At 42.3% G+C, this 23,689-nt stretch overlaps 1 protein-coding gene across 1 annotated transcript in view; it reads right to left on the bottom strand.

Annotated features, from left to right (window-relative positions):
• The window catches only part of ABCC4 (ATP-binding cassette, sub-family C (CFTR/MRP), member 4), a 321,328-nt gene that overhangs the window by 202,415 nt on the left and 95,224 nt on the right, over positions 1 to 23,689 (bottom strand). The window contains exons 5-8 of the mRNA XM_011996653.1: positions 8,381 to 8,470; positions 7,118 to 7,281; positions 5,514 to 5,639; positions 4,243 to 4,492 (exon numbers count right to left, since the gene is read on the bottom strand). Of these exons, the coding sequence (XP_011852043.1) occupies positions 4,243 to 4,492; positions 5,514 to 5,639; positions 7,118 to 7,281; positions 8,381 to 8,470 (630 nt within the window). The remainder of the gene's footprint in view (positions 1 to 4,242; positions 4,493 to 5,513; positions 5,640 to 7,117; positions 7,282 to 8,380; positions 8,471 to 23,689) is intronic.

The raw sequence follows: 23,689 nt of genomic DNA, 5'->3' as shown, positions 1-23,689 counted from the left end.
GTACATACACATGGGCCCTATCGGTTCTGCTTCTCTGGAGAACTCTGACTAATACAGATGGTTTTCTAAATAGTGAGACAAAACAGGAAATGACCTCCAGACACTAAGTCCAATCCCCTTATTTAGAGACAAGAAAACCGAGGCTCAGAGAATTGGTGAGGACCCAAGGTCTGCGTCCTAACCCCCCATACTACCTGTCAGGGCTGCTCTTTGCCCCATTATTTCCTATGGCTGCTGCACAGAAGTGACATCTGCATTCAGGTTATGCTGTGCATGTGGGGGTAAGATTGTACACTTTTTTTTTTTTTGAGATGGAGTCTCGCTCTGTCACCCAAGCTGGAGTGCAGTGGTGCGATATCGGCTCACTGCAACCTCCACCTCCTGGGTTCAAGCAATTCTCGTGCCTTGGCCTCCAGAGTAGCTGGGATTACAGGTGTACACCACCATGCCCAGCTAATTTTTTTGTTGTTGTTGTATTTTCAGTAGAGGCAGGATTTCACCATGCTGGCCAGGCTGGTCGAGAACTCCTGACCTCAAGTGATCCGCCCACCTTGGCCTACCAAACTGCTGGGATGTGAGCCATGGCCGCACTTCCGAGACAGATGGACGGCCTGGGCTAAAGCCCTGGATCAGCCTTTTATTAACTGTTAAAACATGGAGGTGCTATTCACCCTCCCCAGACTTCGGTTTCTTTATCTGTCATGTAGGAGTGATAGGGGAGTTACACTAGTAAAAGGAGTGAATATTCATAAGGCTCTTGGGCCCCTCCTTGTTACCTAGTAAGTACTCACCAGCTATTACCTGTTCATATAAAGCCCCATGGTCTTAATCTTAATCTTCATTTATCTCATAATGACCAGGAAGACAGAGTAATTTTATTAACCAAGCAAGACTGTTTCTATTTCTCCACGTGGCCCAAGGAAAGTCCACTTGTTTCACCGCCTGGAAGCCAGTCAGGAGGCTCTTTTTTTTTTTTTTTTTTTGGAGATAGAGTCTCACTCTGTCACCCAGACTACAGTGCAGTGACGCAATCTCAGCTCACTGCAACCTCCACGTTTTGGGTTCAAGCAAGCCTGAGCCTCCTGAGGAGCTGGGATTACAGGCATGCACCACCACGCCTGACTAATTTTTGTATTTTTAGTAGAGACGGGATTTCACCATGTTGGCCAGGCTGTTCTCTAACTCCTGACCTCAAGTGATCCACCTGCCTCAGCCTCCCAAAGTGCTGTGATTATAGGTGTGAGTCACCCCACCCGGCCAGGAGGGTCTACATTTAATGTCAGACATGGCCCCTCTCTTACAAGAGTAGGTCGACAAGTCCAATGGGGTTTGAGATGCACAGAGGGACACGCATCACAATGCAGAGACTCCGATCCAGTCCACTCTGAAAAAGATCCAGCTCCCCAGAGCTGAGGACCCTCACAACCCCCTTGAACAGGGCCCGGTGTTCTGGGAATGTTCAACTCGAGTCTGCTTCCTCACTCGGCCTTCCTCTGGCTTATGGTACAGCCTGGATCACCTTGGGTCTGTATTGGGTCCCAGCCTTTTGCTATGGGTGCTGCTTCTGTCCATCCAGCATTTGGTGCCCATTATGTGTTCATCATCTCTGAGCTGCACCATACTGGCCTTGCTCAGCAGGAACAAAAGTACCACCAGGCTCCTGAGACCTGGCCGGAGGGCTTAGTAGCACTTGCTTAAATCAAGGACAGAAGGGAGGACACTCAAGCCACAAAGAGCCAAAGACCCCAAAGCAGGAACAGACATGAGTCATGTGCTGGGAAACACACAATGTGGCCAGGTAAGCTCTACACCTAGGGTTCAAAACTGGACTCCACAGGAAACAGAGAACCTTTCAAGGTTTTTGGAGTAAGACTAGATGAGTAAAAGAACACTGAAGGAAATATCCCACACCAGAGGATACTAAGGCAGCAACATAGGTGATACAGTTTGGCTCTGTGTCCCCACCCAAATCTCAGCTTGAACTGTAATCCCCATAATCCTCACGTGTCAAGGGTGGGACCAGGTGGAGGTAACTGGATCATGGGGGCGGTTCCTCCATGCTGTTCTAGTGACAGTGAGTTCTCATGAGATCTGATGCTTTTATAAGCCTCTAGCATTTCCCCTGCTTGCACTTCTCCTTCCTGCCGCCTTGTGAAGAAAGTGCCTGCTTCCCCTTCCGCCATGACTGCAAGTTTCCTGAGGTCTCACCACCTATGCTGAACTGTGAGTCAATTAAAACTCTTTCCTTTACAAATTGCCCAGTCTCAGGAAGTTCTTTATAGCAATATAAAAACAGACTAATACAACAGGCAACGTAATAATGGTTAAGAAATCATGGTTCTGAACAGATTCCCATCTCTAAGACAGGCAAACTCCTTAACCTATTATAGGAGCCAGTTTCATTCTCTGTAAAGTGGGGACACTAATGCTTATCTCCTTCAATTGTGAGGATAACATGAAATAACATGTAAAGGCTTCCAAGAGCCCTGGTTCACAGTACACACACCAGCGCCTGCAATCACAGTGAGGGGCAGCAACAGCAGTCAGAGAATTACAGCAGCACAATACACATGTGGCCCTTCCATCTGAAAAAGGTGTCCTGCACGCTCAGACAGACACTCTGGTCAAAGTATATTTCTAAGTTATTTCTTTCAAGATGCAAAAGCTGTAAGAAAAAAGTGTTACTGACCTGCATGGACCATCCCTTCACAGTGTTACCTGAAGCTGTTGTCAGAAAGAATAAGGATAAGAATTGACCTTGTATGGTCTGTTTTAGAGGTAATATTTTTTATGAAATACAAACTTGCTAATCAGTAGTGGGAGTCTGCCTATGAATAGCCACTATGCTCCAGTCTGGGTAACACAGCAAGATCTCGTCTTTAAAAAACAAACTTCATCATAAAAAAGAATCTTAGCTTTTATGATAATACCCACCCCACTCTCTCCCCAACCAAAAAAATAAAAATAAAAAATAATCACAGCCGGTGTCAGCTAAGTTCACTCGAGTCTGTCCCTGGGCATCCATTTCTATTAAGAACCAGGAATAAAACAAAGCAGATTTTTGAAACGCTTAGACAGTCAAGGTCTTGCCAAGCCCTCTCACAAAGCCAATTTATTTTAATTTTCAACTTATTCATAAACACACAAATACTTGTGCATACATTATATGCCAGGACCTTACCTTGGTGATATAAATTATTTGTCCCTGGCAATTTAGTGACAGCTACTGAGGAAAAGGTGATGGTGTGTAAAGTGGATGCTATGATTTGAATGGGCATGCCTACTCTAAATTCATAGGCTGGAACTTCACCCCAGGGTCAGTGTTAAGAGGTGGGGCCTCTAAGAGGTGATTAGGTCGCCACGGCAGAGCCCTCCTGATGGGGATTAGTGTCCTTACAGAAGGCTGGAGGGAACTAAACCAGTTTGTCCTTCTGTTTCTTCCACAATGTGAGGACACAGAGGTCCATCTGGGAAGCAGAGAATGGTCCTCACCAGACCAGACACCAATGCCAGAGCCTTAATCTTGGACTTCCCAGCCTCCGGAACTGTGAGAAATAAATGTCTAACATGTATAAATTAGCCAGTCTCAGGTATTTTGTTACAATAGTACAAACGGAGCAAGGCAGTAAGTAGAAATCAACCGATTGGAAAGAAAGAAGTCTGGTAGAGTTAGGTTCATCAACAGTAAGAAAAAAGTGAAAAGAGGATAGGAAAGAAACGGCAGAGATCCTAAAGGCATGCACAAAAATTAACAAGGACAACATCTACAGAGGAAAGAACTTATTTTCAAACAGGGATAGCTAAGTGAAGTTGGGGCCATTCTTCCTGCCCAAGAAGCAGGGACCTCCAGCAAGCTCTTTCCTTTCAGCCCACAGAAGAACCATACTCAACCTATACTGGCTACTTTCTCATTTGTGTTAACGTAACAGATGAAATCTATTTGCTTTTCCTCCTTTTAGACAGCTTAAACATTTTAATCACACCTGCCGTTACCACCTGCACATCAAAAGCCCTGTGCCACTGCTGTTTATGTTGCTACTAATAAACGATCACAATGCTTGCATTGTCTTTAGTGCGCCCTATCTAAGATAAGGAAGTACACACAACATTGTGGAATGGCAGCACGTTTTGGTTATGAAAGAGTTAAATGTCATTACACTGGAACATAGTGATGCTAAATAAAAGGAGATATCATTTCACCTCGAATGCACCTACAACTTTAAAATGGCATCTGACACCAACCTGGATTCTTCGGATGCTGATGATTGCCTCTGACACCTTCTCAATGGCTGCAGGGAAGAAGAGGGTGACCGTCAGCCGCACAGCCCCGTACAGTGTCACGGCCACGAACACGCGGCTGGCTGTGATCACGTTGCCAAGGAGCACATAGGTGGTGAAGGTCACAAACACGATGATTTTGCTTGCACTGAAAAATGAGGCCAAATTCATCCCTCTGAGGTAGGAACTTCTCAGAATCTTGGAAATCTCCTTCCTGGAAGAGAGTACAGGTTTTTTAAAAAGCAGTGATGTCAGCCACACAAAGTGGCTCACGCCTGCAATCCCAGCACGTGGGGAGCTGAGGTGGATGAATTGTTTGAACCCAAGAGTTTGAGACCATCCTGGGCAATGACAACAACAAAAAGGTGCAAAGGTGAGAGGTGGCCAGGAACTACCCAGAAAATCATAAGAAGTACCATGTGCTGGAATGCAACAGCTAATCAAATATTTAATCCAAAGCCAGAAAAACATTTTTTTTTTTTTTTTTGAGATGGAGTTTCACTCTTGTTGCCCAGGCAATGGTGCGATCTCAGCTCACTGCAACCTCCTCCTCCTGGTTCAAGTGATTCTCCTGCCTCAGCCTCCCAAGTAGTGGGATTACAGGCAAGCACCACCACGCCTAGCAAATTTTTTGTATTTTTACTAGAGACAGGGTTTCACCACGTTGGCCAGGCTGGTCTCGAACTCCTGACCTCAGGTGATCCACTTGCCTCAGCCTCCCAAGGTTCTTGGATTACAGGCATGAGCCACCATGCCCAGTCGCCCCCCAAAAATTCTAATAACACAAAGAACAACTAACAGTATTTCCATGCCTGTTTGGAATGAAAAACACTGATTGATAGAGTTTGGTCCAATATAGATATGCCCAGTCTCTATAACCTGTCCATTTGGCTACATTAATATAAATCATAGTTTTATTTTAAACACCATTATTCTCAAATACTAACATCTTAGAATCGTTGTTGGGATTTGGGATATTCAGAAACATTTGGAATTTCACTTCTGTATTAGTAAGAAGCATACATGTTTTCTGTTTAAGAACATGGTAAATGGAAGACCAAGTGAAAATAACATTCTCCACCATTCTACTTAACCCAACTGCCACAGGTGGGGAGTGGGATGGATTGTACTGAACCTCCCATAATGTGAACACATAGTAAAACTTCTAAAACCATTCAACAAGAATAGCAAATAGAAAAGTATGAAAATACGGTACAATGTATACAAAAACTTACTTTCTCAAATTGGTAACAAGATCTGAAAATGACTTTTCCCAGGCGTACATTTTTATTATCCTTATGCCAGTTATAACTTCATTCATGGTCCTGATCCTGGCATCCGTGAAAGTTGCAGTTTTACTCCTAAGGGGGACCAGACACGGGAGATGAGCCTGAGCGATCACAGCCTGCCCTTATCAGCGGCAGGCACAGGCAGGGACCCGCATCACATGGTTCCCTAGAGCGCTTTTGCTTCCGTCAACACAGACAGGTCCTACTCAAAATACAAATAGAAAAAGACTTCGATTAGGAAGTCAACAATCTATCCCAACTCAATAAGTATTTTGGAGAATTTGTAATATCTGCTGAGGAAGACATGAAAATGAGTCAGATGTAATCTGTCCCCTGGAGGAGCTCACAGGTGGGCAGGGAAGGCAGAAAGGCACCCGCGCCTGACAGTAACACAGTGGGTGGAGTGTACTAAAATGAGAATGAAGTGCTGGGGAGCAGAAAAGAAAGGGCTGTTTGTTAACTCCACTGGGAAAGAGGAGAGCAAAAAAAAGCTTCAGAGGACCGGGAGCATTTGAACGGGGCCTCAAAGGACAAGGACTGTTTCTCCAGATGGCAAAGAGGGGAAGGTCCAAGTAGAAAATACACCATAAGCAAAAGCATAAAACAAAGAACTCAATGCACTTGCAACAGTGGCTCCTCTTGATCCAGCTGACAACCTTGACAATGACTCATTTCCAATTCACTGGGACCTGCTTCAAGTCTAATTTATTTATCATCATTAACCTCTTGACCAAAAGCTGTATTTTTTTTTTCTTTTTTTTGGGGGGGGACAGAGTCTCACTCTGTCACCCAGGCTGGAGTGCACTGGCATAATCCTGGCTCACTGCAACTTCTGCCTCCTGGATTCAAGTGGTTCTTGTGCCTGAGTCTCCCAAGTAGCTGGGATTACAGGTGTGTACCAAAACACCCAGCTAATTTTTTAAATTTAGTAGAGACGGGGTTTTGTCATGTTGGCCAGGCAGGTCTCCAACTCCTGGCCTCACGTGATCCACCTGCCTCAGCCTCCCAAAGGTGTCAGCTGCCACGACCAGCCGACAACCATATTTCTAACACGTACACTACTAGGACTGTGTGATTTTATAAATACATCATTAAAATTCACCCTGCCTTCGGGGAGCTTACAATTTAATGGAAATACTGAAGTAAAAATAACACACTTGTATACACATGTGAAAATAACTCTCACACAAGCACAGTAAAGATGTATGCAGCTAGAATGGAGCCTATGAAATATTTCAATCTATCGTTATTCACTATATGTTTCACTAACTTCTACATATGTGATTTCTGCTTAAGGACATTCTACTTATTGCGGCCACAGCGCCTGAATAGCTGGCTGGGAGGAGTCGGTGAATGCCTTCACCTTTCTCCCTTGAAGATTCGCCTTCAGCATAAGGATGGAGGCCCCCTTTGGCTAAGCCTGAAGAGCTGCAACATATGCAAAGAAGAGATAATAAAAGGCATTTAGTTTGTTTCTGAACAAAAGCATTGGGAAGACTGTGGATGTTACCAAATAGATATGACATTTTTCACACCGGTATTTCTCTTACCTCAGTGATGAGAACAACTTCCCGAAACAGCTTTGGAAGGGCAGGAGAATAATTAGAACTGCCATCCCAGCAAGGCACGATATTCCTATCTCCATCCAGAGTAGGGCAGTCACTGCGATCGCCTGCAGTGGCCCTGCCCACAGGAAGTGTAAGAACACTGTCACCTTTAAAGAAAAAGACAGAGCGTTCTTAGGACTCTAGAAAGGCAAATCAAGTAAGAACACAGTACAGAAACGATCCGCTGGAAAAGAACAGGCAAATCCTAAACAGAAATGACCACAGTGGGTTTACACCTGCTAAAGCAGAAATCCAAGCACCCACCACAGACGAAGCCATTCTGGGGAAACAAACAGCGGGTCTGGGAGACCTGAAAGAGAATCTGACCAGCGGCATTAGAAGATCTTGATCAGTGACTATCTCACTGATGAGCTGAGCAGTTTCCAGAACTCTCTGCCACAGAATTCAGCTCCCATATGCCCTGGGGCTCCCCAGTACCCTAAGAAAGCCTGTACTATAGTGCCCACCACATACTCCAGTAATTTACTTGTGTATTTGTCTCCCAGACAGGCGGCGAGCTTCTTCAGAACAGAAACCACGTCTTATTCATTGTCCCTGACACTGAGCGGAGGCTTTAGTTCGTGTCTATGAATGAATAATTGGAAAGAAAAAAAATAAAGTGGTCCTAGTGCAAAATGGACATGGCCAGCAGCTAGAATGCCCTGGATAACATGATACCTCCACAAGGTAAGTATTAAACAATGGACGCTGGGTGGGTACGGTGTTCACACCTGTAATCCCAGCACTTTGGGAGGCCAAGGTGGGAGAATCGCTTGAGGCCAGAATTTTGAGACCAGCCTGTGCAACAAGGCGTGATCCCTTCTCTACAAATAATAAAAAAAGAAATTAGCCAGCAATCCTTTTGTAGTTCATGAGCATGACAGTCGGGTGTTCATGCACATGTGTGAGATGTGCCACCCTTGAATTCTGTTATGACATTGCCACATTAGCCCATCTGACATGAAAATTCAAAAGAAGAGAGAAATTAGCTGGGCATGGCGGTGCATACCTGTAGTCACAGCTAATCAGGAGGCTGAGGCGGGAGGATCACACATCACTCGAGCCCAGGAGTTCAAGGCTCCAGTGAGCTACAATCCTGCCACTGCAATCCAGTGTGAACACAGTGAGCCCCTGTCTCCAGAAAGAATAAAAGGGGGAACAGGGGTGTTTAATGCAATGAAAAAGGATCCCTGAACTGCAGCTTACCTGGTCAAACTTGTTGACATCATTGGACAGCAGATTGACTATCTGGCCTGTGGTTGTCTTCCCCATGGCCATGTTACTAAGACGAAGTGCCTGAAATAAAAGAGGTAGGTAGAGAATTGTGTTCATACAGTGACACTAAGTCAGGCTTAGGACACAGCAGACCTGAGGAAGTCTTGTGTGATGTCAAGACCAGATAACCCAAGACAACAGCTCTAACGACCAGCATTTCAGCCCTCCCAGTACCTTTAGTGGTGGCAGCTGTGTCCTGCCAGGACAGCAAAGCGAGGGGTAGAAAGGAGAAGAAAAATCTCTCACCTCATTTAATGAATTTGGACATGCCCCCAAGTATACAATGATGTAAGTTTCTACTTAAGAGCCAACCAAAGTAATTTTGAGCGAAATTAGAGAAGAACAGAGAGGCTGTCAAAAGAATGAAATGAGAGGATGTGGACTATAAATCCGTACCAATCATTAATTCGATGTGCAACATAATTAAACACACGGGGCCTTAATCTCTTCACTCTGCCTGGATCACAGGGTTTCAATGTGATCAATGGGAAATGACAAATGTTTACAGAGCATCAACTATCTGGAGGACACCAGGAGCCCCAACAGATACGGTGACGCAGTCATGGGTTTCGCCTTGGGAAACAGGGCTAGGTATGTCCAGACACCTGTGATTCAACTGTGACCTGCACAGAGAACTCGGGGCAGTTCCAACTGAGGGACAATGGGTGGTAGAGACCCTGGACGATGAAGGAGGGACTTTAAGGAGGGAAGGGAAGAGTGCTACATGGGAGGCCTCGCTAGGACAGAAGTACGGAGAAGGGGGATGTGGGGGCTGCTGAATAAAGAACACCCCAAACCTGGCTGAAGCAGGTGAAGCTTATGGAAGGCAATATGGAACAGTATGTGTGGATTTTCAAGTTAGAGGGAGAAACTCAACTTAAGGAAGGTTAAACAGTAGAAGTGATTGGCCAGGAGACTACTGGAAGAAAGAGAATGAGTCGCTGCTGCAATAACAGTCCAGGCAAGAGGCAACAAGACAGTCAACCAAGCTATGTGAATAGAAAAAAAAGGGACAGAGAGAAGTGAAAACACTTTTAAAAGTTAAAACATGGCCAGGCGCAGTGGCTCTCACCTGTAATCCCAGCACTTAGGGTTGCTGAAGGCAGATCACTCGAGGTCAGGAGTTCGAGACCAGCCTGGCCAACATGGTGAAACCCTGTTTCTACTAAAAACACAAAAATTAAACCAGGCATGGTAGTGTGCACCTGTAATCCCAGCTACCTGGGAGAATAAGGCAGAAAATCACTTGAAGCCGGGAGGCGGGGGTTGCAGTGAGCCAACATTGCTCCACTGCACTCCAGCCTGGGCAACAGAGTGAGACTCTGTTTCAAAAAATAAAAAGAAAAAAGAAAAATTTAAAAATGCTATTATGCAAATATAAGTGAATCAATCATAAAATACAAAGAAAGAAGAAAAGGTGCAGGTGAGGGAGAAGAAGAGAGGGAAGGAGAGAGACCAGCCTGCCCCTGTAGGAAAGAAACAGAACGTAACGTGCCTTACTAACTACAAACTATCTGTAAATACTTACAAAGCCAATCTTACATACAAGTATGTTAATCCCACACGCAGAAAATACACCACACTTTTAAAGCATGTTAATTCGATACCTAATTTTAACAAAATAAAAGCAAAATGTCAACACCAAACTCTAAGCCTAAGCTGACCCTTTTCAAGAAATCTGAAATCAACTGTGCCCAACTTGAACCATCATCCACAGATGGCATCTGCTGCCAACAATGAGGATTAGGTAAGATGGCACAGATGCCAATTTGTGAAAAAGACAAAGTTCTCTGTGTGCACCAGGAGGGCTACTTGTAATTCATGTATTACCAGTAGTAATACATCACCAGGTATAGAGGTGGAATAAAAGGCTGGGCAGATACTCGGGTTGTAACAGAAGTTAACCCAAGTGAATGATAACTCTACTGCCAACTCAGAAATTAAGGATCTGCTGAAATAAAATCAGTCATACTCCAGATAGGATAAAAAATATCATGAAGTGCCATGAATATTATTAATGAGGAAGACATGCCGGGCGCGGTGGCTCACACCTGTAATCCCAGCACTTGGGGAGGCTGAGGCGGGCAGATCACCTAAGGTCAGGAGTTCGAGACCAGCCTAGCCAACATGGTGAAACTCCATCTCTACAAAAATACAAAAATTAGCCAGGCATGATGGCAGGTGCCTGTAATCCCAGCTACTCGGGAGGCTGAGGCAGGAGAATCACTTGAACCCAGGAGGCAGAGGTTGCAGTGAGCTGAGATCGTGCCATTGCACTCCAGCTTGGGCGACTCAGCAAGACTCCGTTTCAAAAAAAATTAGGAAGACACAGCTGACAAGCAAACTGCCAGGCTTCTGCTTCCAACCATGAGAGAGGACTTGTCCTCCCCGGGAAAACTGTAACACCGAGCAAAACATATGACAGCTGTTTTCAGGCCCTGGACCAGAGGTAACACAGGACTGTGAGCCTCAAGAGACGGGAAATATAGGTGGTGGCCCGGGACTGACCTGGCTTTATGCCTGGGGACATTTTCTGCCCAAACAGAACAGCTTCACTGAGCTGTGGAAGAAGAAATAGTTGTTCCAAGTTGTAGAAGCATCTGGAATTTGTGAGCCTGAGTAGCAGAGGGTTTGCCCCAGAAGTTTCAGTAGGGATTTACTCAGGATACTTTGCCAATGGCTTCATAAGAAGGGCCAGATTCCATGAGACCTAAGAAAGCAGCAGCTATGGGGCTGAGTGCTGACCGAAGATTCTGGAGGTCATGCAGCAGGAGAGGCCACCCGAGGAGAGGAAGGAAATCCCCACTGGGGCCTCAGGCATTCAACTGAGACACCAGGAAGGCTATGTCTTAGTAATAAAGATCTCACCCTAGATTAATAGCTGTGCACTTGGAATAAGTTCAGAATGGAGTTACCCGCCCTACGATTATCTGACTGACAGACAGATGGATGGATTCAATGCTGAAGGGGCCAATCTGCCAGCAATTTAACTGCCTGCATGAACAAAACTCAATGCTCTTTAATCCAGACTCCCTATAGTATATCGATCATAATGTTCAACATAGTAAAACAATTACTAGGTATGCAAGGAAACAATAAAATGGGACCTGTAATCAAAGGAGGGAAATGGCAATAGAAAAAAAAATCTGAAATGATCCAGATTTTGGCATTAGTAAACAACAACTACGAAGCATCTATTATAATATGTCAAGGAGTTAAAGAAAAATATGGTTATAACAAGTACATATGATTTTTAGGAGCGAGATAGGTAATACCAAAAAGAGCCAAATGGAAATTCTCGAACTGAAAAGGTAATACCTGAAATAAAAAATGAATTAGATATCATTAATAGCAGATACTTTCCATTGATCTATTCCCAGAATCGCTAACCCTTTCTTCTATAGTTTACAACTGAAATCTGAAGAACAAATAGAAAAAAAGAGTTAAGAAAAAGAACAAAGACTGAGGGTCCTTATGGGAGAATATTAAGCAATAAAATATTCATGTATTTGGAGTCCTAAAAGAAGAAGAAATAGGGGAAGAAAAAAATATTTGAACAAATAATGACTGGAATTTTACCAAAGTCGGTAGTAAATACTAATTTACATTATTAAGAATCTTAGCAAGTCCAATGAAGGACAAAAACAAAGATCTATACCTAGACACACATTAAACACAGAGAAACAACAAAAACAACCAGCAGCTGACACACCAGAAACAATGCAAACAAGAAGACAACAGAACAATATTTACAGTGCTGAAAGAAAGACAAAAACAACTGGCCAGGTGCGGAGGCTCACACCTGTATTCCCAGCACTTTGGGAGGTTGAGGTGGGCAGATCACTGGAGCCCAGGACTGCGAGACCAGCCTGGCCGACATGGTGAGATCCCGCCTCTACTAAAAATATAAAAATTAGCTGGGCACAGTGGTAGGCACCTGTAATTCCAGCCACTCAGGAGGCTCAGGCAGGAGAATCGCTTGAACCTGGGAGGTTGCCTGAGCCAAGATCGTGTCACTCCACTCCAGCCTTGGTGACAGAGTGAGATTCTGACTCAAAAAAAAAAGAACAAAAAAAACCCTGTCAACTCAAAATTCTGTCACCAACAAAAAATGTCCTTTAAAATATGAGGGTGAAATTACGACATTTTCTGAGAGACTTTATCAGCAATGAACCTGAACTGTAAAAAAAACAGTGTAAAGAATACCTTTCAAGCTAAAAGGAGATGATATCAGATGGAAACTCAGATCTACAGAAAGAATACACAGAAACCAAAATGACCAATGTGAGTAAATGTAAAAGACAGGCTGAGTGTGGTGGCTCACGCCTGTTATTCCAACATTTTGAGAGGCTAACGCGGGCAGATTGCTTGAGGTCAGGAGTTCGCGATCAGCCTGGGCAACATGGCAAAACCCCATTTCTACAAAAAATATAAAAATTCTCCAGGGATCGTGCCCTGCACTTGTAGACCCAGCTACTCGGGGGCTGAATCGCTTGATGTGGGAGAATCACTTGAACCCAGAAGGCCGAGTTTGCAGTGAGCCAAGATCACATCACTGCATTCCAGCCTGGGTGACAGAGTGAGATCTTGTCTAAAAAAATAAAAAGAAAAAGAAGACAAATTACTTTGAAAAACAACTAACTGCTTAGAGCAAAAATGGTAATAGTGCATTTTGGATACAGAAATAAAACATATGACAATAGTACAAAAGATGGGGAAGGGTAATAGAATTTTACTATTGTATACTTCTAACCTTTAAGGTAAAATAGTCCTTATGTTGGGCCATCAGTAAACGTCAATCAATATCTGAACATAAAATTGTTACACAGAATGTATTCTGGTGACAGCAGAATTAAATTACAGATCAACAATAAGATATCTCTAAAAATATCTGAATATTAACATTTCTAAATAAGCATGTGTCAAAGATGACATCATAAGGGAAATCTGAAATATTTTAAAGTAAATGATAATGATAATTTGTGAGATATAGCTAAAACAAGTCTTAGAGTACACTTCTGGCTTTAAGGATTTTACATTTAAAAAGAACGTATAAAATTGATAATCTAAGTTCTACCTAAAATCAAGACCAAAGAAACCAACAAACAACAACAAAACAGTGCTCACATCCTCAGAAGTACAATTAGTGTAATCATATATCTGTGTTACCCTCAGTAGCTACCAGAATATATAGACCAAGTCATATTCATTTATGTCATTATGATCATAAATCAAGCTACCATTTAGTAAGCACCTACTGTAAGCCAGACAACTGAACAAGAAAACAACACTTACCAAGTAAGAATTATTCCTATTTTGTAGATGAGAAGATAAAAATAAAGTCAAACTATTTACATCTGACAGAGAACAAGCTTTTTTTTTTTAATGAAGCAAAGTTACCAGTGTTTCTCATTTATGTAGAAAACTAAAGTTTAGTTCCAATAAAGTGTCCATGTTATAGTTTAAAACAGTTCACATCCAATGTACAGAAAAAAATCTGTAAATTAATGTATCATCGTCCTGCAACTATTTTGGTTCTATGCTTCATTAACCTGACAGGTTATAAAAAGACACCATTACATTTGTTTTCCCTGTGAAAACAAAATTGTTCTACCGTGAAAACAAATAAAAGGCAACTAAAACCAACTGAAATCAAAACTTGTAGTATACATCCCAGACCCAAAATATCTTTAATAAATCAACAGCCCCTACATATCAATATGAATTATAAATGCCTACCTTTTTTTTTTTTTTTAAAGGAGTAAAGGATGTGTGCAGGAAATTCACCACACACACACACAAAAAAAACCCCAAATGGCAAGGAAATGCAAATGCTCAAATCCACTATTACACAAAGTCACATAAATTAAAATAACAATGCATTATTTTTCACCTATGAAATTGGTGAGATTGACAGTGATGATTAAAATATAACATCAAATCTGGACTTGCAGGGCTGTCTCATTTCACTGGGGAAAATGTAAGTAATTAACAACTCTTGGGGAGGAAATCTAGCATAGCAAAAGCCTTGAAATCTGTATACCCTAGGAAATGAAGGATGTGTCCAAATGTTCAGCTTTAATCATGTCCATTAAAATGCTATGTGTAACATACAAAAACTAGAAGACATCTAAAAATCTAATTACTGAAAACTGGAAGACATCTGAGTATCTAATTATTGGTTACTCTAGAATCTGCATGGCCATTAAGAACAATACAGTGAATGGTGGAAGTAAACACCATCAGAGCAGGGCACCATTTGATAGTTGCTCACTACTGAAAGCAGGCAAGGAAATACGTTTGGGATTACAAGAAAACTCTACAATCTAGAACAAAACATTAATTTTATTCAATTTCTTAAAAATAAATCATGTAATGTCTAGTTTCATTTGAAAGATATAAACTGTTTCTTCTTTCTTATTTTAACCAGTGTGGCCACATAAATATCACCGTCAAAAGGAGGTGGGAGGAGAGAATGACCTTTCCATGGAAGTGAGTTTTCCAAACTGGTGAGACGAATATCCCTTCTTGGATTAAATGCATTAATCCTATCTTCATTTTAACAGATGTCTTTCTCCCCTCTCTAATAGTCCTTTTAAAACAGAAGATGCAGTTGGGCGCAGTGACGCATGCCTGTAATCCTAGCACTTTGGGAGGCCAAGGAGGGAGGATCACCTTAAGACAGGAGTTCGAGACCAGCCTGGCCAACATGGTGAAACCCTGTCTCTACTAAAAATACAAAAATTAGCCGGGCGTGGTGGCGCACGCCCCTGCTATCCCAGCTACTAGAGACACTGAAGCAGGAGAATTGCTTGAATCCAAGAGGCAGAGGTTTCAGTGAGCCAAGATTGCGCCACTGCACTCTAGCCGGGGTGACAGTGAGACTCCTTCTCAAAAATAAAATAATGATAATAATAATAAATAAAACAAAAGATGCAAACTGCAGTTCATCACCTTCACGATGCAAATTCCTCACAACAAAATGGCTCTGACCCTGTGTCAATGACCCTTGGTGGACAGGGATGCTCTTCCCGCAGAGTCCCCAAGTGGCCACACTTTTCGGATTCTGGTACTTTCTGATCCATCTTGCCCCTGGCTGTCAGGCTTTCAGGTGCCTCTTTATTCTCATCAGAATGTCACACCATTACCCACTACTGTTTTAGACTGGGATGTGGCTTAGGAGTGTTGTAAGTAAAGTCAGAGTAAATACGGTCTGAATAAGCACATAAAGCAAGTATTATCTATCTTATTTATTTTATGCTTTGCTTACTTCCCAGTTCATGACCCTACCCCAGAGTTGAGTTTGTGAGGTAATGCAACTTCTAATTAAACTGGGTATTTCTGCAACAGGCAACTAGGATGAGTATGCTTAGTCACTTGAAGCAGAAAATTGCCTGTATTTTTCCAATACTGTTGGCCAGAGTTGCTTAGTAACAACACATCTACTTTAACGACTGCATAATCTAAAACCAATAATCTCTGTTTTTGAGGGGATGACCCAGGGACTGGCTCATATCCTCCTTCCTCGTACACATGATGGGTGACTAGTCTACAAAGTTAGTCACGTTCCTTCCCTAATTCTGTAAAAGAAAAGAAATTTAAGGAGACGAAAATGTCCATCCAAAATCAACAACCTGTATGTTCTTTATAATCTGACAGTTTCACTGCCTTCTGGGGCTTTTCTTTTGTTTCGCCTGATTTTTCATGGCTGGAATACAAGCCTGAAAACCTATACAGAAAGTTCTCTGCAGGCCAGGTGGGGTGGCTCATGCCTGGAATCCCAGCACTTTAGAAGACCAAGGTGGCAAGATCATGTGAGCCCAGGAGTTCAAGACTAGATTGGGCAACATAGTGAGATCCTGCCTCTACAAAAAAATTTTAAAATTAACCATGCATGGCGGCACACGCACGTAGTCCCAACTAGTCAGGAGGCTGAGGTGGAAAGATTGCTTGAGCCCAGGAGCTCAAGGCTGTGGTGAGCAGTGATCACGCCACTGGAATCCAGTCTGGGCAACAGAGCAAAACCCCATCTCAAAAAAAGAAGAAAGAAAAGAAAACAAAAGAAAACAAAAGAAAAGAAAAGAAAAGAAAAGAAAAGAAAAGAGAAAAGAGAAAAGAAAAGAAAAGAAAAGAAAAGAAAGGAAAAAAAAAATTAGTGTTTCAGTGAGTGGTGGGGCAGTCAATATATATTGAAGGAAATTAGTACAATCTAATTAATCAACTCTACCAATACCCATGGAAAGAAGATGTAACAAGGCTTGACAATAATCTCTTCAAAGGGGGGCCACACCCCCCCACCATGGCCGAAAGACCCCTCAGCCCCAGACCCTGCTATCTCCAGTTTCTCTGCCTGAAAAACAAGCCCCAACTGAACTGGTTTATCGACTGAGAAGGGAACAGAGTGATGGGCAAGACATACTGGCAGGGCAACAGGAAGGAAAAGGAAAATATGGAGAGGATGACAAGCCCAGGAGTGGGTAAAGAAGGGACAGTGAGGACACACATGGGGACAAATAAATGGTCTAGGGTTAGGGCAGACAAGATCATCTTAAGGAGAATATGAATGCAGTATACCCCCATTGAAGAGGAAGAAAAAAACCAAACTTCTATCATCTTTTTGTTGTGTGTGTGTGACAGGGTCTTGCTCTTTTTGCTGAAGTGGCATGATCACAGCTCACTGCAGCCTCCACCTCTGAGGTCCAAGCAATCCTCCTATCTCAGCCTCCCAAGTAACAGACTACAGGCGTGTGCCGCAACGCTCCCGCCTTGGCCTCTCAAAGTTTTAGGATTAGAGGCATGAGCCATTGTGTCTGGCATCCATCATCATTTTCTTAAAATCTTTTTTATCATGTTTCTCTTTTTTTTTTTTTTTTTTTTTTGAGACAGAGTTTCACTCTTGTTGCCCAGGCTGGAGTACAAAGGCATGCGTGATCTTGGCTCATTGCAACCTCTACCTTCCGGGTTCAAGAGATTCACCTACCTTAGCCTCCCAAGTAGCTGGGATTACAGGCATGTGCCATCTTGCCTGGCTAATTTTTTTTTATTTATTTATTTTTAGTAGAGACGGGGTTTCACCATGTTGGTCAGGCTGGTCTCGAACTCCTGACCTCAAGTGATACACTTGCCTCAGCCTTGCAAAGTACTGGGATTACAGGTGTGAGCCAATGCACCCAGCCTGCTTTCCACTTCTAATAGAAAATTATAAGAAACAAATAAGAAATGTGTTTACAATGTAGCTTCTCAAATACGACATGTTTCATGTGGCCTCTTTCAGACCAAAAATACTTGGAGGAAGCAATCTGCACTCTACAGACTCACCATAATTTTACTAAGAATCGGTCAAATGAAAATGAAAATATATTACATATGTGATTTTCCTTTTTTCCTAATGTTGTGTATTTATCGAAGTATTGACCTTGAGTAGGCCAGATACTCAGTAATCCTAAAGTAACAGTGCACAATACTATAATACTGCAAAATTCATTCCATCATTCATTCCCTTTTCAAAGATTATCTTTGAAACTTTAAGAAAATGAAGAGATTTGTGCAGCAGGAAAAAAAATGACAGATGTCAGAAAACGTCTTAATAATGACTTCTTCACTAACACACATTTTTACAAGCAAACGTATCAAATGCAGTAATGCCTTCATCTCTTTCACTGATGAGGATAAAGGAATTAGGAGAAAAATGCAGAGAAAGAGGAGGGACAGACACTCTTTACCAAGGTACCTCCTTCCCACTTTCTCGACTCAATGATAAGCATATCAAATAGCAGACCTGTGCCCACAGCTATCACCCCCAGGAGAAACCCAAAAGAGAAAATGACCCTGTTCCTTCGGCTAATGGGTTCCAGAGGTGGTAGAAAGCAGAAGATGAGGACTTCACCCACACCAGGACACGGGCAGTTGGTCAGAGCAAGAAGCCAGAAAAGGGTAGAATCTCTGAAATTCTTTCCTTTTCCACTACAGCTGAATAAATAGGCAGTACCACAGCTGAGGATCAGGGTGAGGCAGAACTTTTTCACTAAATGCTGAGAAAATGTATGACATAAACTCCAAAATTAAATGTATCTGAGGACACGATGCGAAGTGAGATAAGCCACTCACCAAACGACAAATATGGTATGATCCCACTTGGATGAGGTCCCTTCAGTAGTCAGATTATTACAGACAGAAAGTAAAATGGAGGACGCCAGAGGATGACAGGCAAGAGCCACCATGCCTTCAAAAATTACAAATTTTATGTGATAGATATTTTTGTGAGACAGGGTCTCACTCCAGTGCCCAGGATGGAGTGCAGTGGCACAATCATGGCTCACTTAAGCCTCGACTTCCTGGGCTCAGGTAATCCTCCCACCTCAGCCTCCCAAGTAGCTGAGACTACTGGTGCACACCACCATGCCTGGCTGACTTTTGTGGTTTGTTTTTTTTTTTTTTTTGTAGGAACAGCGTTTCACTATGTTGTCCAGGCTGGTCTTGAACTCCTGGGTTCAAGTGATCCGGCCATCTCAGCCTCCCAAAGTATTGGGGTTACAGGTGTGAGCCACCATGCCTGACCGTTATGTATATTTTACCACAATTTTTTAAAATTTTTAACAGAAAAAGATTAAAAACAAATCAATTATGTTTGAAGGCCTGAAAGTAAATAACCACAAAATACAAATTCTAAACCTAGAGAAGTATCTTTAAAAAAAAAAAAAGGAGAAATAAAAACATTTTCAGGGCAATGAAAAAATTTAAAAATTTGCTATAACAGGATGTCTTAGAAGGTAGAAAAAATGGAAGAAAGCTAAAATTTAAAAATTGAATTAATCAACATTTTTAAAAACTAAATCATCAGCCATGATTTCAACATTTAAGTCCTGGGGAAAGGAATGCAGAGCCTCATGCGGCCCTTTCCCTTCCAAGGAAGCCATGTCCGGCCTCCCTCTCCAAACCTGTTGTTCCCTTAGCCATCCTCCAGCACAGAAACTTACCTGGGGCACAAATTAAATACACAGATTTCCAGACCCTTTCCCTAGAAATTCTGAAATAGCAGGTCAGGCCGGGGATGGGCCCGGGATTGGGGTTTTTGTTAAGCACACAGGTGACAGATGGCAGATGCTGGAGCCCCCCAGTCTAGCATATGCCCTCACCCTGCATCTATTCAGTAAGGAAGTTAATCAGGCATTTCCTGCAGCCCACATGACCACACCCTGTACTATACGCTTGGAGCTCCCAGCTCCACAGCTCATAAACATCTGGGCTATTCAACTAGCAGAGAGAGTGGGCTCTGGCCACGGCTAAGTGGCTTATGCCATAACAGCCCACTCCTCTGCCCCAGAACTGTACAACACTAGGAGGCAGATGCTTCCAGACACCAAGCATTGCCTTGGCTCTGAGCCAGGACACCACTTTCCGCCTGTGGCAGTGAACTGAAGTCCAAACACAGCACAGCAGCCCTGCCGAGCAAAGGGGCGGAGGTCAGAGCTTGGGTTAGTTAAAGCCGCTGGCATCTGCATGGCCCTGGACAGTAAGGAGGTATCAGAAGGGAAGGGCCCCAGAAGGCTATGGGGTGGGGGTGCTGCAAGTCCTTGGCTGACGCGCAGGCACAGGTCAAGGCCACCCAAGCCTTAACAGAGAGCTAGTGCTAAGGAGGAGTGAGCTGAACAGAGATACTGAAGGTCAAACTGAGGTGAGGTACTGAAATTCTCACCCGACCAGGGTGCAGAAACCTCATTTACATATCATTAACACACCCAGCATACAGTCCAAACACCAGAGAGACCATGTCTTAGAATTCAAGAGCACTATCCAGAAAAATAATTCTCAAACAGGGCAATTTTGCCCCCCAGGAGAGATTTGGCAATGACTGGTGGCACTACTCGTTGTTACAACCAGAGGGACGCTTTCTAGTGGGTAGAGGCCACAGACGCTGTGCAACATCTTACGATGCATGGAATAGCCTCTCCATCCCCAAAAAGAATTACTTAGCCCTAAATGTCAAGTGCTACTCAGGTTGAGAAACTCTACACTAAAAAACAGTTAACTCTAAACTTGCCTAAGAAAAAACAAGCACTACCTAACAAGGCCCGCAAATGGCACATGGTTTGAATCTTGAGTCTCTTCAAGTTAGAGAAGCTTGGAAAACACCTTAAAATTTCCAAAGTTCTGCCCTAACAAAGCATAAAAAACAGGCCTATGAGTTCAGCGAGTTAATATGCTATTAGAGTAACATTCAATACTTTTTAGAATTATCAGAAGTCAGACATAAAATATATCATCCAAAATGTCCAGAATAAAAAATCTTAGACATACAAGAAAGAAAATTTAACTCAGGGCAATAAAGAAAGCAGCGTTTATAATAAAAACCAAATCCCTCGAATATATAAATAATAAAAGCAAATCCAAGTAGGCACAAACATTGGATTTTAAGATTTACAGCAGATAGAGATTTTCAGCAAAAAAAGTGTAGTGTGTGTTTGTTTGTTTTTTGGGAAAGAGTCTCACTTTGTCACCCAGGCTGGAGTACGGTGGTGTGATCTCAGCTCACTGCAACTTCCGCCTCCCGGGTTCAAGTGATTCTCCTGCCTCAGCCTCCCGAGTAGCTGGGATTACAGGTGCCCAACACCACACCCAGCTAAATTCTTTATTTTTAGTAGAGACGGGGTTTCACTATGTTGGCCAGGCTGGTCTCAAACTCCTGACCTCATGTGATCTGCCTGCCTTGGCCTCCCAAAATGTTGGGATTATAGGCCACCATGCCTGGCCAGTGTAAAATATTTTAAAAAGAACCCAGTAAGCATTCTAGAGCTGCAATACTGAAATGAGAAAGAAAGAAGAAAAAAAAATCACTGGCTGGGCTTACTAGCAGTTTAAAACATAGAGAAGATTGAATAAAAGTGAAAAAGACTGACTGTCCTATAAGACAATCTCAAATAGTTTAATATATATGTAATAGGAGTCCAAGAAAAACAAGAGTGTGAGAATAAGTCAAAAAAATTGATATAATGGTTAAATATTTCCTAAACTTTACAATAATAAAACAAATCACATCAAAGATCCAAGAAGCTCAGCAAACTCCGAGAAGCATAAATACCACATAAATTATACCTAGGATCATTCTCAATCCTCTAGAAAATCAGTATCAAAGAGAAAAAAAAGAAAAAACCATAGAAACATTACATACAAGGTAATAAAGATACAACTGATGGCTAACTTCTTATCAGAAAGAACAAGGCCAGTTGACAATGGAACACCTTTGAGGGGAGAGGGGCAGACACCACCAGCTATCACCCAGAATTCAACATCTAGCAACCATGTGCTTCAAAAGAAAAAAAAAAATTTGTCCAGATTAAAGAACAAAATGAGAGAATTCATCACCAGCAGACTTGTACTATAAGAAATGTTGGCCAGGCGTGGTGACTCACGTCTGTAATCCCAGCACTTTGGGAAGCCAAGACAGGCGGATCACTTGAGGTCAGGAGTTCAAGACTAGCCTGGGCAACATAGCAAAACCCCATCTCTACTAAACATACAAAATTTAGCCAGGTGTGGTGTCACACGCCTATAATCCCAGCTACTCGGGAGGCTGAGGCAGGAGAATCACTTGAACCCGGGAGGCGGAGGTTGCAGTGAGTCGAGATTGCGCCACTGCACTCCAGTCTGGGTGACAGAGCGAGACTCTGTCTCAAAAAAAAAAAGAAAAGAAAAGAAAAGAAAAGAAAGAAATGCTAATAGATGTTTTACATGCTGAAAAGAAACTATATCAAATGGAAACCTGGAGCTAAGGGAAGGAATGAAGAGCACCAGAAATAGTACGTCAGTGGGTAATTTTTCTTCTTTTTCTTCTTTTAAATTGTGGAAAGACAACGGAATAATTAAAGCACAAATATTGTATGGTGGTGAAAGTGAGGGGATATTAAATACAAATAAACCTTAAGCACAAATGAATCCAGTAAGAAACTTTTCAATACAAGTGAATCCAGTAAGTCAGGATGCAAAAAGTTCATGACTAAAGAGAAAAAGACAAACTCTCATAACTGGAGATTTTAACTTCTCTCCCTCTCCCCCACTCTCTCTCTCTCTCTCTCTCTCTCTCTCACACACACACACACACACACACACACACACATACACAGTATATTTGTTTCTATCCAAAGGCATGATTATCTAAATAGCTATCCTAAGGAAACAGCCAAAAATTACTGCAACTTAATGCACTTTAGGAAGGTTTCAGGAAACAAAGCAAAAATACAAAAATAAATTGTATTTCTATATACTAACAACAAATGGTAAGTGAAAATTTAAAATACGATTTATGGCCGGGCACAGTGGCTCACTCCTATAATCCCAGCACTTTGGGAGGCCAAGAGTGACTCACTCCTGAAATCCCAGCATTTTGAGAGGCCAAGGTGGGTAGATCACCTGAGGTCAGGAGTTGGAGACCAGCCTGGCCAACATGGTAAAATCCCGTATCTACTAAAAATACAAAAATTAGTCGGGTGCGCTGGCAGGTGCCTGTAATCCGAGCTACTCAGGAGGCTGAGGCAGGAGAATTGCTTGAACCCAGGAGGCGGAGGTTGCAGTGAGCCAAGATCGTGCCACCGCACTCCAGCTTGGGCAACAGAGTGAGAGTCTATCTCAAAAAAAATTAATTAAATAAATAAAATACCATTTATAACAGCACAAATGATACTTTGAATTATGGCATTCTTTTTAAATGCTAATGAACAAAAATATAACAAACGATCACTAAGATCTCTATCCTAATAATTACTAGGCGAGTTAAAGATCTAGGGCTTGGAGTGAGTGGCTCATGCCGGTAATCTCAACACTTTGGCAGGACGAAACAGGAGAATCAGTCGAGCTCAGGAGTTCAAGATCATCCTGGGCAACATAGTGAGACTCCATCTCTACTTAAAAAAAAAAAAGAAAGAAATTTATAAAGATCTAGATAACTGAGGAAAAGGTAAATACACCATTTTCTTAGACAGTAAATCTAAAAAATGTTAAGATGCCCACTCTAAGTCTATAAATTTAACACAATTCCAATGCATAACCCAACAGTTTCCTGTAAAACTTGAAAAGCTGATTCTAAAGTCAATAAGAAAATGCAAGAGACTTAGAATAGCAAAAACAATTATTAAAAAAAAAAACAACAGGTTGGGTAACTTTCAGTATTTGATTTATAAAGCTATAGTAATTAAGACAATTTGCTATGAAGAAAGAATAGATTCTATCCACCTGACTATTAAAGTA

The sequence above is a fragment of the Mandrillus leucophaeus genome, unplaced genomic scaffold, assembly GCF_000951045.1.
Source record: "Mandrillus leucophaeus isolate KB7577 unplaced genomic scaffold, Mleu.le_1.0 Scaffold520, whole genome shotgun sequence".
NCBI lineage: Eukaryota > Metazoa > Chordata > Mammalia > Primates > Cercopithecidae > Mandrillus > Mandrillus leucophaeus.
Note: the sequence above shows the minus strand (reverse complement) of the source record. Positions and strands in the feature narration are given on the sequence as shown.